Raw genomic sequence first — 14,779 nt, 5'->3', positions numbered from 1 at the left:
GCCCTCTCGCTTCTCCCCAAAGCCAAGTACCTGAGAGGCTGGGGTGGCCGCCACCCTCCCTGGAGGGTGGAGCCTGACCCTCCTGCTGAGGTAACAAGGGCATCAAGTGCGAGCAGTGCACTGAGGCCCAGCCTAGAGGCTTTACCAACAACCACTCCTACCCCCATCGTGTGGCCGCCTTACTGCCCCCACAGCTGTGCTCTGATACTGGGGGCACAGAAAAGTTAGTCCTCCGGGCCCCAGCTCCCTGCCTGTGCTGCTGGCCCGCCCCCCAGAACCCTCTACATTGGCTCACAGGCCCCCCTATCATCTCCAGATCAGATCGGGCAGCATGGGCAGGGGAAATCCCAGTCACTCCTCAAAGTTCCGACCAGGGCTGGGAGGACCAGTGCCTTGTAGCCAAAGAAGTCAGACAGGAAGCTTGTGGGTCACCCAGACCCACCACCTAGCTTCCAGCCCACACTCCCTGGGGCAGGACCACCCCTGGGGATAGGAGCTGGGGGCCTCTGGCCAAGCTGAGTCAGCACTGCCTGGGTAAGCGGAGGTCTGCAAATCACAGGCCCCCAGCCCGGCCCCCGGCCCCACTGCCCACACTGGGAACTCTTAGCACCGAAACATCAGACTGTGGTGAGTGTTTGTATAAAACCAGAATAAAAAAAGGTGGTTAGTTGTCACAGCAACAAGACTGGTGCACACCAGACCCAGGAAACATCGTGTCGGCAACATCACATCGGGCAGACCAGACTCTCAGCCGGCCCATCCGTCCATCCAACCTCCCTGGGAGTCTCCATCTAGGTCCCGCCGTTGGCAGACCCCTCTGTGAGGTGGCCCTGGCCTCGCTGCTGGACCCCAAGCTGCTGCAGACCACACACCTCAGGAGTCAAAGACTAGGTGGGAGCTGAGACCCGCCTCGTACACTCAACTGCTGTGACCAGGCCTGGCTCTGCTGGCTCTGTCTTGCACCAAGCAGCCACACAAGAGACCTAGGAGGCAGGCAGGGGAGGGTCCGGGGCCAAATCAGCCACCAGAAGAGCCATCTGCCCCCAGTGGCACCTGCTCAGGCTGGGTCCACTCTGCCAGCTCCAGACCTCCCAGCCCTAGGTCAACCACAGCATACACACTGGCTGTGTGCCCATCAGGTCTGCCTGGCTGTGGCCCGGCCATGGTGTCCCCTAGGCATGTCAGGACAGAGCAGACTCTAAAGGGCCACCCCTCCTCCCCACTCCCACCCCCACCCTCATCCTAAGCCAGGAGTGCATGGGGGGCTGAGAGGCCATGTCTCTAGCTAGAGGGCCCAAGCCAAACCAGTGAGGCAACAGGGTGGGGTGGCATCCTAGGCAGTGGAGGGGCGGGGGGAGCGAGGGCAGAGCCCCGGCCACAGTGCACAGGGCAGGCCCATCTGCCAGGGAGGTAGCTGGTGCGGATGTTCCAGTGTTGGGTAGCAGGAAAGCTAGCAGACTGACTGCAGCAGCTGTCCAGCCAGCTCATATCTGGTGACCCAAGGAACTCCAGGCCTCAAGGGAAGAACCCCTGGACCACAGAGGAAGAAGGGAGGGGGGAGGGGAGCTGGAACTGGAAAACCAGGCCAGCATGGAGCTTGAGTGGCCACAGCCCCCGGGTGCCTGCATTGTCCTGCCCACCCTGACCTCCTCCCCCCTCCCTCCGGGCCCTGCCAGGTTAGGGTGGGCAGGAGACATCTATTGCACTTCTGCATCCCCCTCCGCCCGGCCCGAGAGAGGGCCATCCCAGCCTCTGGGCAGCCGCAAGGGATGGAGATGGGTTGGAGGAGGCTGGCCCTGGACAGAGGGGGGCCTGGCGGCAGCACCAGAACCACAGCCCAGCCACCTGCTTGTCTGAGCTCATTTCTCAGGCATCCTGCCAGTCCCCACCTTCCGGGCTATGGAGCCCCGCCCCCCCTTGTCCCTCCCCCCCGGTGGCCAGTCCTCTCGCTGTGGGGGCAGCTGGGGCTCCGGCTCCTCAGGGGTCTGCTCCCTGGGTTTGCGACCTCGCTTCTTGCCCCCGTCCATGCTTCCCTTCTCTTTTGGAAGGGGCACCGGCGAATCCTGGCTCCTGGGCTTGGGGGGCGGGTCTGCGGAGGTTCGGAACCAGTTCTAGGAAGAAGCAGCAGCCTGTGGAGTCCCTGGTGGGAGTGCTGAACCCCTAGGCCAGGCCTGGCCACAGCATGTTCAGCAGCTGTGTGGCAGAGGGGCCTGACTTCTTCAAAGCCCAGCCTCCAGGTCACTAGGCAAGGCCTGCCAGTCCTCCCGCCTCCCTTGTGCCTGCCCCTCACCTCTGAGTGGGTCTTGAGGATGTGGTACTTGACCCCACTCTCCGAGCTGAACTCCTTGGGGCAGAGCAGGCAGCAGTACTTCCCCACCAGGTGGTCCCCCTACAAAGCAAGGGTGACAGGCACCTACAGGTCAGAGTCAGCCCCTCCTGGAGGACACCCCCCTGCCCCCAGATCCTGGTTGGGCCTGGATGAGCATGGAGAAGCTCGCAGGCAGGCTCCGGGGGCCCTCTAGGGGCCCCGTGCAGAGTTGGGCTAGGCTGAATGGGTAGGCGAATCAGCAGTTCTACCAGAAGGGGCTGTGGGAATGGGGCTGGGCTACAAGCTGGCCAGCTGTGCAGCAGACCCTGCGCCCGATCTAGGGCAGCACCCACCTTGCTGCAGCTTGCGAGGTGGGCCTTCAGTCCAGACACACTTGAGTAAATGGCTTCGCAGCACTGGAGGAATAAGAGCACAGTGGGGAGGTGGTCCCCAGTGAGAAACTGGAAGGTCCAGGGCAGCCAACCCCAGAGTGCTTGGTCCCCAGTGGCCGCCCCGCCCACCGGCTCACCTCGTTGGGGCAGTTCACATGGCCTTTCTCCTTGACCTCTATCTTCCACAGCTCCAGTAGCTGGGGGTCAAGTGTGGGGAGGCCCGGCCGAGTGTAGTTGAGCTGTGAAGACAAGCCCCGAGAGCGTCAGGGTGGGGAGGGAGGGCCAAGGCCGGGAGCCCAAGGCCTGGAGCCGGGGGCCTCCTGAGGGGCCGGGTAGTCACCCTCGCAGTCTCAGGCACAAGGTCCTCTTTCATGCGCCGCTTGGTCCAGTCCCGTGCCAGCTCGTCCTCTGCGATCTCCTGTAGGTGGAACACGGCGACCTGGGCTGACGTCCGGCGGACGCGGCCACTAGGGGTGCGCTCAACACCCAGCAGGTCCTCGGCCTCCAGGGACTTGTCTGCAGACTCCTCAGGGGGCTGGAAGCAGACACAGGAGTTGAGGGCCAGGCAGCAGCACCGGAGCGCACCCAGGGAGGGGAGCACAGGACTTGGCGGACACTCACTGGGGCCGCGTGCTCGGAGCGCACGTGGTAGTCGTGGCCGGCCTTGGAGCGGTAGGGCTTGCCACAGTGGGCACAGGGAAAGGAGGGGCTGTCCAGGTCGCAGAGGGGCTTCCCGCAGCGCCGCTGGTGGTACTGGTAGCCCATGAGGCTGGAGAAGGCGGCCCCACAGCCCTACGAGTCACGGCTGGGGTCAGGGGTAGGGGGGGAGGGTCGGCAAGGCCCTTTCCTACCCACACCCCCTCTGGGCCTGACCTCCTGAGGGCAGCGCAGCCTTCCCATCTGCTTCAGCACTTTGCGGAGCCGCTCCCGCTCCTCCTGCTCGCCCCACTCCGAGGCTTCCACGTCAGAGGGCTGTGGGCACAGGGCAGCGTCAGTGCCAGGCTTCCAAGCCCCCGCCCACCATTGCAGGGAGCAGGGACAGGACGCCCAGTGCCAGGTGCAGAGACGGGGAAGGGGCTGAGGAGCTGGGGAGGGGCCTGGCTCTGGGCACACCTTGGAGCTGTGCTCGGCCATGGTGTGGTAGTTGAGGCCGGCCTTGGACTTGAACTGCTTCCGGCAGTGCTGGCACTTGAGGGCATCCTGCAGCTGCAGACAGAGTGGCTGTCACAACTGGGCCCTAGCCCACTAGGCTCTGGGCCCCTCCAAGCCCCTGGGTCCGTCCGGCCTCACCTTTTGGCACACCTCCATGTGCTTCTTAAGCCCCACGAGGGTCTTGCGGGTGACCACGCTGCACGTGGGGCAGACAGCCTGGCCTCGCTCCTGGATAGCACGCTGCCACTGCTCTTCAGAGCCACCTGAGGGGCAGGACTGGGGTCTCAGGGCCATGCTGGGCTCCTGGATCCCCAACACCAAGGGCAGCACCCAGGGTCCACACCCAGCCCCACCCCTGTACCCCAGCCCCCAACCGAAGTTGAGACCTGCCCTACCACTCAGAGACCCCCACCTGGGGCTGGGTGGGCCACAGGGGCTGGCACCTCCTTGCCCACAGCACTGACAGAAGTGGACTCTTTTTTCCGCGCATCCTCCAGACCCGTCAGCTCCTGCTTCTTGGCACGGTGCATGCGAGCTTTGTCCTCGGCCTTGGCCAGGCCTGCGTACACGTGTGCGAAATGGGGTCAGGAATGGGCAGAGCGTTGCCACATGTGCACAAGCAAGATGTAGAGGGGAGCCTCTGACACAGGTGCACACAGCCTCGCCAACAGCTCTCTCACCTTTGAGCCCGAAGGTTCCCGAGATGGATGGCTGCTCCCCTGTGAACTTCTTGGGGGTTTTTTGTTTCCTTCCTGACTCGAGGAGAGAAGACAGGCAAGGTTCCAGTCAAGTGGCCAGCTGGTAGCCTCTGCCCAGCCCGACCGCTCACTCCCCAGCTCCTGGCTTACTGTGCTTCATCCGCTCTGGGTCCTCAGGGGCAAGGCCCGAGGCCTCCTTGACCCCTGAGGTTCTGCTGCTACCTGGCACAAGGGGGCTGCTCAGGGTGTCTGCCCCCAGTTGGAAGCCTGAGGCTGGGCCGGTGGTGGATGAGCTGAGCTCCCCATTCTCTGGCCTGGCCTGCTTGGGTGGCACAGGGCAGGCATCCGGGCTGTCAGAAACCCTATGGGCAGCAGGCAGATGAGGAGTAGGTGGGCAAGTGAAGGGTACCAGCTGTAGCCCAGGAGCCTCCCAGCCCAGAGCAGGCCCATACCTTTTCTTACCGCTGTTCCTCCCCACAGCACGGGCAGCTTTGCTCTCAGGCTTGGCCAATAGCACCAGTTTGCAGGGTGGCGTGGGTCTGACGGCCACAGGCCTGCTGGCATGCACGGCCTTTGTCACTGTCACGAACTTGGACACTGGCACTGGCTTGGTGATTGTCACTGGCCTGCTGACCGTCACGGGCTTGGTGACTGGGATGGGCCTGCTGACCGTGACCGGCTTGGTGACAGGCACGGGCTTGGTAACTGGGGTGGGCTTGGTGACTGGCACAGTCTTGGTGACCGTGACAGACTTGGTGACTGGGATGGACTTGGTGACTGGGATGGGCCTGCTGACTGGCACGGACTTGACCGGGACGGACTTGGTGACTGTGATGGACTTGCTGACTGTGACAGGTTTGGTGACCGGCACGGGCCTGCTGACCTGGACAGGCTTGGTGACCGGGATGGGCCTGCTGACCGGGACAGGCTTGCTGATACCAATGGGCCGGCTAACGCCCACAGGCCGGCTGATGGTGACGGGCTTGCTCACACCGATGGGCTTGCTGACGCCCACGGGCCGGCTGATGGTAACGGGCCGGCTGACCGACCCCGGCTTGGGGGCAGGCAGGGGCCGGTCCATGTGGTTCCAAGTCCGGTGCTTCTCCAGCTGGGTCTTGGAAGTGAAGGCGGCCTCGCAGAAGGGGCAGGGGAAAGCCCGCCTTTCTGTGATAGCACCCTGAGCGGGAAGGGCAGGTGTGGGCAGGGCCTGCCCAGGGGGGCTGCCCAGACACCCCCCAGTGAGTAGGAGAGAACGCTGACAGCCTGGGCGGGCAGGCCCGGACCTCCTTGTCCCCAACCGGACGCCCCTTACCCCTTGGCACCGCTGGTAATGGTACTTGAGGCCATAGATGCTGGGGAACTCCAGCCAGCACCCTGAGTTTGGACATTTCACCCTTGAGTGGGCCTTGAATTCATCCTTCCACTGGTTCGTCAGGGAGTTCTGGGGGTGGGAGGCGGGGACAAGGCCAGGTTGCTGACCCCTCAGAGGGCCTCGGCCCAAGTCAAGCCTCAGATGCAGCGCTGGCCCTGGGCCCTCACCCTGCCCCAGGCTGCTCTGAGCAGCGGCCTAGAACAGCCCTGTCCTAGCGCCCCCACCTGCACCGCTGGCCCTCACTGCAGTTGCTAGGTCAAGCACGAGGAGGGGGCGTGCTCCAGGCCACAAGGTGGAGGTCCATCTGGCCATGTGAGGGGCAAGCAGACACTCCCCCGACCCCCCGAGGCCCACCCAGCCCGGCACTCACGGGAATGTCTCGCAGGGCCTGGTTCTCAGCCTTAGGCCGCCCCTTCTTCCTCCCTCCTGTCCGATCATGGGCCGGGCTCCCTGGAGCGAAGCACAGCGGAGCCTGGCTGGGCACTACCTGCCCGCTCCGGACCACCGGCACCCCTGTGGGTGGCACAGAGCACACCAGGCTCAAGAGCAGGGCACTGGGAGGCCCAGGCCTTGAGCCTCTCCTCAGCCCCGAGGTCCCTTACCGAGCCTGGGGGGGTCATGCAGCACTGGAAGTCGGGCGTCAGTCCGGCCAGCATCCTTGCCAGACCCACTCTTGCTGGATGTTGGGGGCCGGCGACCTCCGCCCACACAGAAGGGATCAGTCATGGCTACAGACAGAGCAAGGGGACAGCGGTGAGGCCCCAAGGCTCAGGGCCTGCCACCCCCTGAACTGTCCAGCACTTCCCTGACTGGACACAGATGGGGCCTCCCGCTGGCCCTCAACCCTCACCCTCAAGGCTGACCCTGGGAGGGAGAGGGTGAGAGGGGTAAGGGCTGCAGACTCTGAGAAGGGGCTGGCCTGCTGAGGTAAGTCTGGGTTTAGCAGCCCCAGGCAGTTCTGTCCCCAGACATGGCCAAGAGCTGACTCCACCCACTGGACCCAGCAGTGCCAACCTACCCAGTGGGCGCTCCAGACCCTTTTGCCCAGGACATTGTGACTGGAAGATGACCAAGGTGGGTGCTGAGGCCCCCAACCCTTCCCAGAGGGCAGACCAGAGTCCCACAGCTGTCCTCTCTGGCCCCCAGGTAGAGACCAGCTCTGGCTCTCGCCCTTCACCTCCACCTGCAGAGCCTGGTCCCCTGCCCAAGGGCTACCTGCACAGCATCAGCCCGTCCAGCCTTCCCCAGAGGGTGCCCTGCTGCTGGGGTCTGTTCTACCCAGCCTGGGGTACCCCATGCTGCAGAAGCTGGGGGCAGACATGGGACTCTGGGCCCAGCCCTCTTTGATCCCCTTACATGGAGACCCAAGACCAGGGGAAGAGGTGCCCCAGTAGGCGAGGGTAGAGACCAATTCAGGCTAGCCTTGGCCCCTACAAAAAGGGATGCCCAGATCCTGGACTTGGGTAGAGGGAGGGCCCAAGACATCCACACAAACTTCTCCGGGATTCCTCAAGGGTGCAACCTCCCAGAGGTCCCAGGGGCAGTGGTCACCCAAGTCAACCTGACCTGGAGGCCCAAGAAGTGGGTGTAGGCCAGGGCCCTGTTTGTCCATCTTGTCCCAGCCTGGCCAGCAGGGCATCCAGGGGGCCACTGGCCTGGGAGATAATTCCTCTCCCTCCACTGGGCCTGTGCAGGCAGCGCCAGGGCATGGGGCTTCCCCGTCTCCCTCCTTCACAGAGGGCCAGTGGGATCCTGCACAAGTCGGACCCTGGCCCAGGCCCCAGCGGGTACGCGGGAGGCCTGTCAGGCACACACACCTAGAGGCCAGGCCTCACCACCCACCCACCTGTCACCTGCGGCCCTGCACGGGCTTGCGGTGGGGGCCCTATCTGGTCTCAGTTAGGGCCGATCACGAACGCCAGAGTGGGGGGGTGACGGGGGGAGGCAGTGAACCAAAATGGCGACTTTTTCTGGAGGAGGAGCAGGCGCGCAGCGCGCGGCACGCGGCGCGGGACGCAGGGCCGGCGCGGGGTCCCCAGGCGGCAGGGGGCGGCGGCGGGGTTTCGGCCGAGCCCCGCCCGGGCCGCGCGGGGTCGGGGTTCGGGCGCGGCGGGCCCGGGCTGCGGCCGGAGCGGGGCGGGGACTCGTGTACGGGCGCTTACCTGCGGCGGCGGGGCGCGGCGGGGCGCGGGCCGGGGTCGGGGCGCCGGGCGCGGGGCGCGGGCGAGGGGCTGGGGTCCGGGCGGCGCAGGCTGCGCGCCGCGCTGCGCACATGCGCGCTCCCGCCCCTCCCACCTTTGACAGTTTTACTGTTGGGGGGGAGGGGGCGAACTCTCGCGGTATTCCTACGGTCGCTCCGCGACGGGGAGGGGGCGAGCTGGGGGGGCCGGAGGGGGAGGGGGGGCCTGCCAGCGCGGGATCGGTGGCCGGTGCTCTTGACTGGCCTGTTGCAAGTCGTCAGCAGGAGTCATTTGTGCATAGCGGGTATACTGAGGCACCACCGGGCCCTGTGCCCCGAGCCCTGTGCCCAGGCACTGAAGCGAAGGGATCCCTTCCGCTTCCAGGGCTGGGGAGGGTGGGGCAGGAGGCCGGCGTGCCCACGCCTGACTGACCTCCAGCTAAGCAGGGGCAGGCCAGTGCTGTAGCCCGGAGTTCTGGCCACCAGAGGGCCCACTCAAGGCCGTGGGGCTTTATCGATGGGTCTCCACCGTTAGACCGGCCTCCCTACCCTGGGGGTGGTCCCAAGCCCCCCAATCAGCTCCCAAAGCTGGGGCCTCCATGGGATGGCAAGGTAGGGTTGGGTCTGGAGGGGGCCCTCAGAGCCCCACTGGAGCTGACTGGGAACCACCCCTACCCCCAGCAACTGGGAATGTTGTTCCTCTGCCCTGGAGTGTGTCTCAACTGGGGGAGGGTACACTGCTAGAGGCAGAAGGAGGGAGGAGACTTCATGCTTTCATCTTGTGCCTACCCCTTAATTCTATTGAAAGGCGTTCTTGTGGTGCACCGGGCCGCCAGCGTTGAGGCCCAAAGTTCTAACCTCCCAGCTGCTGTCCAGAGAAAGAAGAGGCCGTCTGCTCCCCTGATGCTGTTCATTCAGCCTCAGAACCTCCCAGGTGCAGCCTGCTGACCCCCATGGGCTCCAGGGCAGTGAAATTACGAAGCCGCTCTCAACCACATTTACTGTGGCTCCCACTGTGCCCCAAAGTGGCCGTGTTTTCCAGGGCAATGATGTCATGAGCCTCGTGATGGGGGCACAGTCAGGTTTCGGGGCTTAGGATGGAGAGCAGCAGACTAACTCAGGTCCCAGCTCTGACCCCAGGGAAGAGGAGTTTCTCCGGGGTGTGGTGTGCACCCCTTTGTATCTTACAGGAGATGACGGAGGGGAACTGAATAGCGGGGTACCCCAGTACTACTGAGAAACACCATGAGTGGAGTGCCTTCTTTGGGTACTGGAGTGCCTGAGCTGAGAACCTCCTAGTCCCAGGACTGCTGAGACATTTGGACCTCACCAAGGAATGCTGAGCCTGCAGACGTGGAAAAGGGATAGCCCTTCCTTCAGAGGCAACAGAAAAACCTTCCCTGAGAGCTGGTGCCCAGAATTTGCATTTCTAGCCGCTGAACTGTGGTGCTCCTGGGAGAGCAGCCCCAGACCGCGACAGAGTGCCTTTTGTTTTGTTTTACCAGGTGTGTCTACTACTTTGACAATGAAAACCAGGTTAAGTGAGTTTTAAAGCCCTTTTACAGCCACAGCTTTTTTGGACCCCTTCAGTTGGTGTGAGCTGGTAATGGCCTTCTTCCCTGCAGCCCAGCCCCTCCCCTCCCCTCCCCTCCCACTGGGAGCAGATGTGGTGCATACCTGGGGCTGGCAGAGGCGTCATGGCAGACTTGGGGCCAGCCTCCTCTCAGAGACTGCAGCCCTGCTTCTCAGGCCGGAGAGGACGGGGGATCTGAAGCACAGGTCAGGGCCACCTGCTTTCTGTGGAGACTTGGGGCCAGACCTGTGTCACCAGGACGGTCCTGTGTGTGAACATCCAGTTAGGATGCCGCCCGAAGTGTGTCTGTGACGTGTGTGGCGCGTGTCTGCATCTGAGTGTGGTGTGGGCACGTGTCTGGCCTGTCATACAAGTCTGTTTCAGTGTCAGGTGCAGTTCTCAGTGGGAGGTCTGTTGGTGTGTGTGTGTAAGTTGGAGTGTCAGTACATGGGTGTCCAGGCTGTAGGGGGTGGTTGGATAGCAGGGTGTCTGGGGGCCTGAGAGTGTTCAGGTGGGGTGGTAGGGGATGGGCTTTGCCAGTGTGAGGGGACAGGCTGTTTATCCCTGTATGTCCACCCAGTTGTTGGGCTTCTCGGTGTGGACTTGTGTTTGTGTGTTCCTCCATGTGCCCACATCTGAAGTTGTGAGTGGTGTGTTACTTGTGTGTGTGTGTGTGTGTGTGTGTGTGTGGCTGGGGTTGTGTGGGTCTGGCTCTCTGTGGATGTCCATATGTCTGTGCCTGTCAGTAGCCATGTGTCCAGACTTTGTGTGGTGTCTGCTGATGTGTGTGTTGGGATGTGGCATGGTATGTGTGCATCCTGTCAGCTTGCTGCCCTGCTTGGGAGGCTGGGAAATGCCCCAGAGGTGCTTGTGCCCACTGCCTGGGATCTGTGCATGAGAGAGTATTTGGAAGAAGAACCTAACAGCTTAACTAAAGTGAGGTGACAAGCTGTGGATCTGGGCCCTAAGGAGGGGCAAGTGGTCCTGTCAGATGGTCGAGACACAGGACAAGGCCTAGGAGGCCGAGAGGGGCCAACGTGTCTACCAGGATCTCTGGAGCCACCAGGAACCACCAGCAGAAGCTGGGACTCCAATGTCACATACACAAGTCACACACAAGCTTCTTCCCATATTCGCCCCTGTAGACACACTACTGACATTGCAGGGCGGTTCATTTGGATGCAGTGATCCCAGGGAAACCCCACTTGCCCCGAAGCCACTGTGTACTCAGACCCCTTTACAGGCCAGCCTGCAGGGTCTGGGGCTGTTCCTCAGGCCCTGTGGACTCAGGACCACAGGTGGATATGGTGGTGTTGCCCTCTGGTGGCTGCAGCTGAGGTGGCTGGAGGGTGCACTCCCCCTCCCCACCCCACCATGCTCGCAGGGCCACTGGAGAACCAGTTTTATTTCTGAGCTTGGTTTGGATATAAAAAAATCAGCACAGAACAGGGAGTAGACAGGGAGTGGGGGCCCAACAGAGGAAGGGAAAGGGTGGAGACAGCAGGGCCTGGGGCCAAGCAGAGGGTCTCTCCCTCGGGGGAGACACACGGTGGGGCAGGGACACTGGGGGCCTGTATGACCAGCTCTGGGCACATGACAGGCCTGGGGGCTCAGTCTCATCGTCCCTGAGATTTCTGAGCCCCCTGGGTCCAGGGGAGAGGGCAGGGGAGCAGGGTAGGATTCCCTTACCCCCCGCTGTCCCTCTGTGGGGCAGCACCAGTCCCAAACCACCAGCCCTGGCTGGCCCTCAGAAGGCAGATGGCTTCTGGAGGAGTCTGCATTTAACAAAGGAGCCCTGGCTGAGTGGGGCATGGAGTCATTCAGAGTGTGGGCTTAGGGCAACCTGGAGCCCCAGCTGCTACTTCTAGGGGCCTCGGGGTCCTCCTTGGACCTGAAGCCTTGACTTCCATGTGCACCAAAGGGGCAGAGGGGGGATTCCAGGACACGTGAGGGTACCTGAAATGGGGCACAGTTGGGGGGGCATAGGAAATTCTGTCCATCTTCAGCAGGGCCCTGGACAGGATGGGGTTGGACCCCTTCCATGGGGCTCAGCAGGCAAGGAGAGGGCATATAGATAGTCTCGCTGGGGCTCATAGGCCTGCCCTCCTCACCAGGCCCTCAAGGGAGGCCCCATCTCAACTCCTGGCCAAGTTCGTGAGGAGGCCCCCACAGGGTACAGAGGGGCCCCACACGCAGCCAGCTCTGCCTCATCCCGGTTGGTGGGGTCAGTCACAGTGCCAGGGTCTGGGTCCAGCCTCTGCAGCAGCTAGGATATACTTCTGTAGGAGGCTGGGGGGAGGTGCAGGAATGAGGGTGAAGTGGGGTGCCAGGGAGCAGCCCTGGTCATCTTCCCGCCTTACAGCCCCCCACGCCCCTGCACTGACCTTGGCTGAGCAGCTGCAGGCTCCGCCCCTCCTCTCGCACCTGCAAACGCAGCACCTGCTGCAGCACCTCCTGCCTCTGTGCCTCCTGCGCCAGCCCCATCCGCTGCAGCTTCTCTGCGTTCAGCCGCAGCAGTGCCCGGCCTGGGAGGAGGTGGGGCAGGAGCTCACTCAGCAAGGGCCACTGAGGGCTGTGAGACACTGACCGAGGGAGAGGCAGATGAGGGCAAAGACAGGTGAACAGAGAAAGAGAGAAGACAGACAGGAAGAAAGGAACAGAAATGCATATGCATATAGAGATAGACAGAAAAGCAGACACCAAGGCACAGAGAAAAGATGAGGGAGGCCAAGGGAGGGCAGGGGCAGCTAGTGAAGATGGGAAGAGATGGGTTAAGAATGCTGCCGAGACAGGGCTGCTAGAGGGACGGGGGGGCACTCAGACTGAGTGTGGAGGGGCAAGGCTTTCCCTTCTCTGACCCTTCCCAATGTCCACCTCCATGGCCATTCACCACCGACCTCTCCCAGCACTTTTATCCCCCAGATGCCCGGCTGCCGCCCGCGCCCTGGTACCAGTGATGGCGTGCTGGGAGAAGGCCTCCACATAGATGAGGTAGTTGTGGGGACAGTGTTTCTTGAGCCACTTGCAGACGTCCTGCTGGCTCCACAGGACCACCGGCCGCGTCAGGCCACCCAGGGAGGGGCTCGTGTGGTACAGGCCATAGTGGTCCAAGTACAGCCGGCCCTGTGGGGAGCAGGCAGCGTTGAGGGGTTGACGCAGAGAGCTGGGGCTGCGCTGCGAGGGGGCGGGCATACCTGGGGGGCCTCCGAGCCAGGCTGCTGCAGGAGCTTGACTGGCCTGCCGCTGGCCACCCTCTGGCTGCGGGCATCATGCCACGTGAGGCTGGTGCCTGGCGTCCGGGGCAGGGGGCAGGGGATGCTCTCGGCAGACACCGTGTGCTCCAAGAGGGTCCGGCAGAAGCTGAAGTGGGCAGTGGCTGCAGGGTCGCCGCCACCAGGCGGTCAGGGCAAGCCTAGAGGCCCTTCCTCGCCAGCCTGCTCCACGTCAAAGGCAGGGGGAGGGCCCCAGCTGTCCTAAGACCCACATGGCGCTGGGGACATTATCCACTTTCTGGCCCTGGTCCGCCCTCCAGGACCTCACCCCAGCTAGGGCCCAGATGAGGACTGTCACTCCCACCTCCTCGGGCAGGCCTGCAGGCCAGGCACAAGCCCAAGGCTGCGTGGGGGAAAGCTGGCCCAGTTGTCCGAATGCTCCCCCTGGCTACTGCCCCAGCTGTGGGTGACCAGCTGTGACTCACCCACAAGGGCTCTGGGGCTGGCCAGGCCCACAGTCTAGGCTTTCCTGCTGGGTCTCTTTGCCTGGGTTGTGCCACACTGCACAGACTGGTAGGGCCTGACAGCACCCTTGCAGGTGGGTGCCAGGAGCATGTAATGGTTTGGCACAGGTATCCAGGGACACAGTCCCAGCCCAGGGACAGTCCCAGCCTTCTTGGACATCAACTGCTGGCCACGTGCCAAGCCTTAGTTCACCCATGGTTATTGGGATCACTGCCCACTGAGATAGGGGAAGGCAGACCCCTGGGCTCAGAGGGACCACTGCATGGGGGAGGGGTCCCAATTCCCAGGATGGAGACTGGGCAGGGGAGTGGGGTGTGTGTGTGTGTGTGTGTGTGTGTGTGTGTGTGTGTCAGAAGTATGGAGGGTGGGGCGTCCAGCCCCAACTCGACTGGGCAGAGAGTGGCCCTCCCTCCCACAGACAAACCCATTACCCTCTCCTCCTTGCCCAAGAAGGCCCAGGCACAGGAAAACCCGCCTCCCTACTTTCTGGGGGTGGGGAGAGGGATGACTAAAGTTAAGGTCAAGGCAGGTGCAGAGCGTGATCAGCGTGACCACCGCAGTGTAGGGAAGGTGCTTTCTTCGTTGGCAGTGCCCGCACCTGCCAGCCCTCCGGCCCCGCCCACTTCCTGTTAGTGGTCTGAAGAGGGCTCTGGTCCGTCAGTTCGTTTGGCCGCCTGTGGGTCTGTCCCTCTCAGTTCAATGTCAGAATTCCCGTAGAGAAGGGGGCGGGAGGCTGGGTACGGCGGGGTGGGGTGATGCTGGGCCCGACTACGGTCTCATATGTCCGGGCTCCGAGGCGTGTTTTCTGCGCCCAGAGAAAAAGGTGATCCCAAGTGCGGGGCCAGCGCAAGCCCAGGAGCGCTGATCCCTAAGGTCCCTTCCCTTCCCGCGCAAGACAAAGGCCACCAGAACCCCTTTCGGCCAGGCCGCGGCCCCGCCGCTCGGGCTGCCTTCGCCGGTGTTCTCCGCCCCGCCCGCTGCGGCCCTGCTCACCGTCCACATCCCGGCGCTCCCCAAAGCCCGCGCGCACGGCCCCGGCACGGCCTCGCGGGGGGCTCAGCTTGGACCTCAGCTCCGTGAACATGGGTCCCCGCAGTCCCGGGCCGCGTGCACACGCCCCTCGCCAAGCGCAGAGCGGCCGTGTGGCCGCGGGGAACGTGCGCCGCCGCCCCGCCCCACCCCGCGCCAGTCCCCCGCTGCCGAGCCGGTCCCCGCGGCTGCGCCAGTCCGCGCGTTCGTCCGGCGAGTCTGCGCGGCGAGGCACCTGCCTGTCAAGCCCTTTGCGCCGGGCGCGCTCCAGGAGCTCCGAAGTGTGGCGGCGCGCGCGCGAGTCTGCGTGTGTGCAGAGGGGCTACACGGGGCCAGGGT

The 14,779-nt window shown here is 63.6% G+C and overlaps 2 protein-coding genes across 3 annotated transcripts; both read right to left on the bottom strand.

Moving 5' to 3' along the window:
• Nucleotides 1-6: 6 nt before the first annotated feature.
• Nucleotides 7-8,463, bottom strand: ZNF512B (zinc finger protein 512B). 2 transcript variants are annotated; one of them, XM_075527659.1, is made up of 17 exons: nucleotides 8,085-8,463; nucleotides 6,525-6,650; nucleotides 6,293-6,435; nucleotides 5,863-5,991; nucleotides 5,003-5,727; nucleotides 4,701-4,912; nucleotides 4,533-4,604; nucleotides 4,265-4,411; nucleotides 3,991-4,115; nucleotides 3,814-3,906; nucleotides 3,574-3,672; nucleotides 3,322-3,492; nucleotides 3,041-3,235; nucleotides 2,838-2,939; nucleotides 2,662-2,724; nucleotides 2,291-2,389; nucleotides 7-2,111 (listed from the first exon to the last, which is right to left on the bottom strand). In XM_075527659.1, exons 1-17 carry the CDS (start codon nucleotides 8,194-8,196, stop codon nucleotides 1,860-1,862), a joined length of 2,865 nt encoding a protein of 954 aa, XP_075383774.1. In that variant the 5' UTR covers nucleotides 8,197-8,463; the 3' UTR covers nucleotides 7-1,859. The 2 variants fall into 2 exon arrangements, with proteins under 2 accessions (XP_075383774.1, XP_075383773.1); XM_075527658.1 differs by having other exon boundaries at nucleotides 5,003-5,991.
• A 3,477-nt stretch (nucleotides 8,464-11,940) lies between these two features.
• SAMD10 (sterile alpha motif domain containing 10) lies at nucleotides 11,941-14,495 on the bottom strand. Its single transcript, XM_075528204.1, has 5 exons — nucleotides 14,405-14,495; nucleotides 12,869-13,050; nucleotides 12,626-12,797; nucleotides 12,059-12,199; nucleotides 11,941-11,963 (listed from the first exon to the last, which is right to left on the bottom strand). The coding sequence occupies exons 1-5, from the start codon at nucleotides 14,493-14,495 to the stop codon at nucleotides 11,941-11,943; spliced, it is 609 nt and encodes a 202-aa protein (XP_075384319.1).
• Between the last annotated feature and the right edge of the window lie 284 nt (nucleotides 14,496-14,779).

Source organism: Tenrec ecaudatus, chromosome 12 (genome assembly GCF_050624435.1).
Source record: "Tenrec ecaudatus isolate mTenEca1 chromosome 12, mTenEca1.hap1, whole genome shotgun sequence".
NCBI classification, from domain to species: Eukaryota; Metazoa; Chordata; class Mammalia; order Afrosoricida; family Tenrecidae; genus Tenrec; species Tenrec ecaudatus.
Note: the sequence above shows the minus strand (reverse complement) of the source record. Positions and strands in the feature narration are given on the sequence as shown.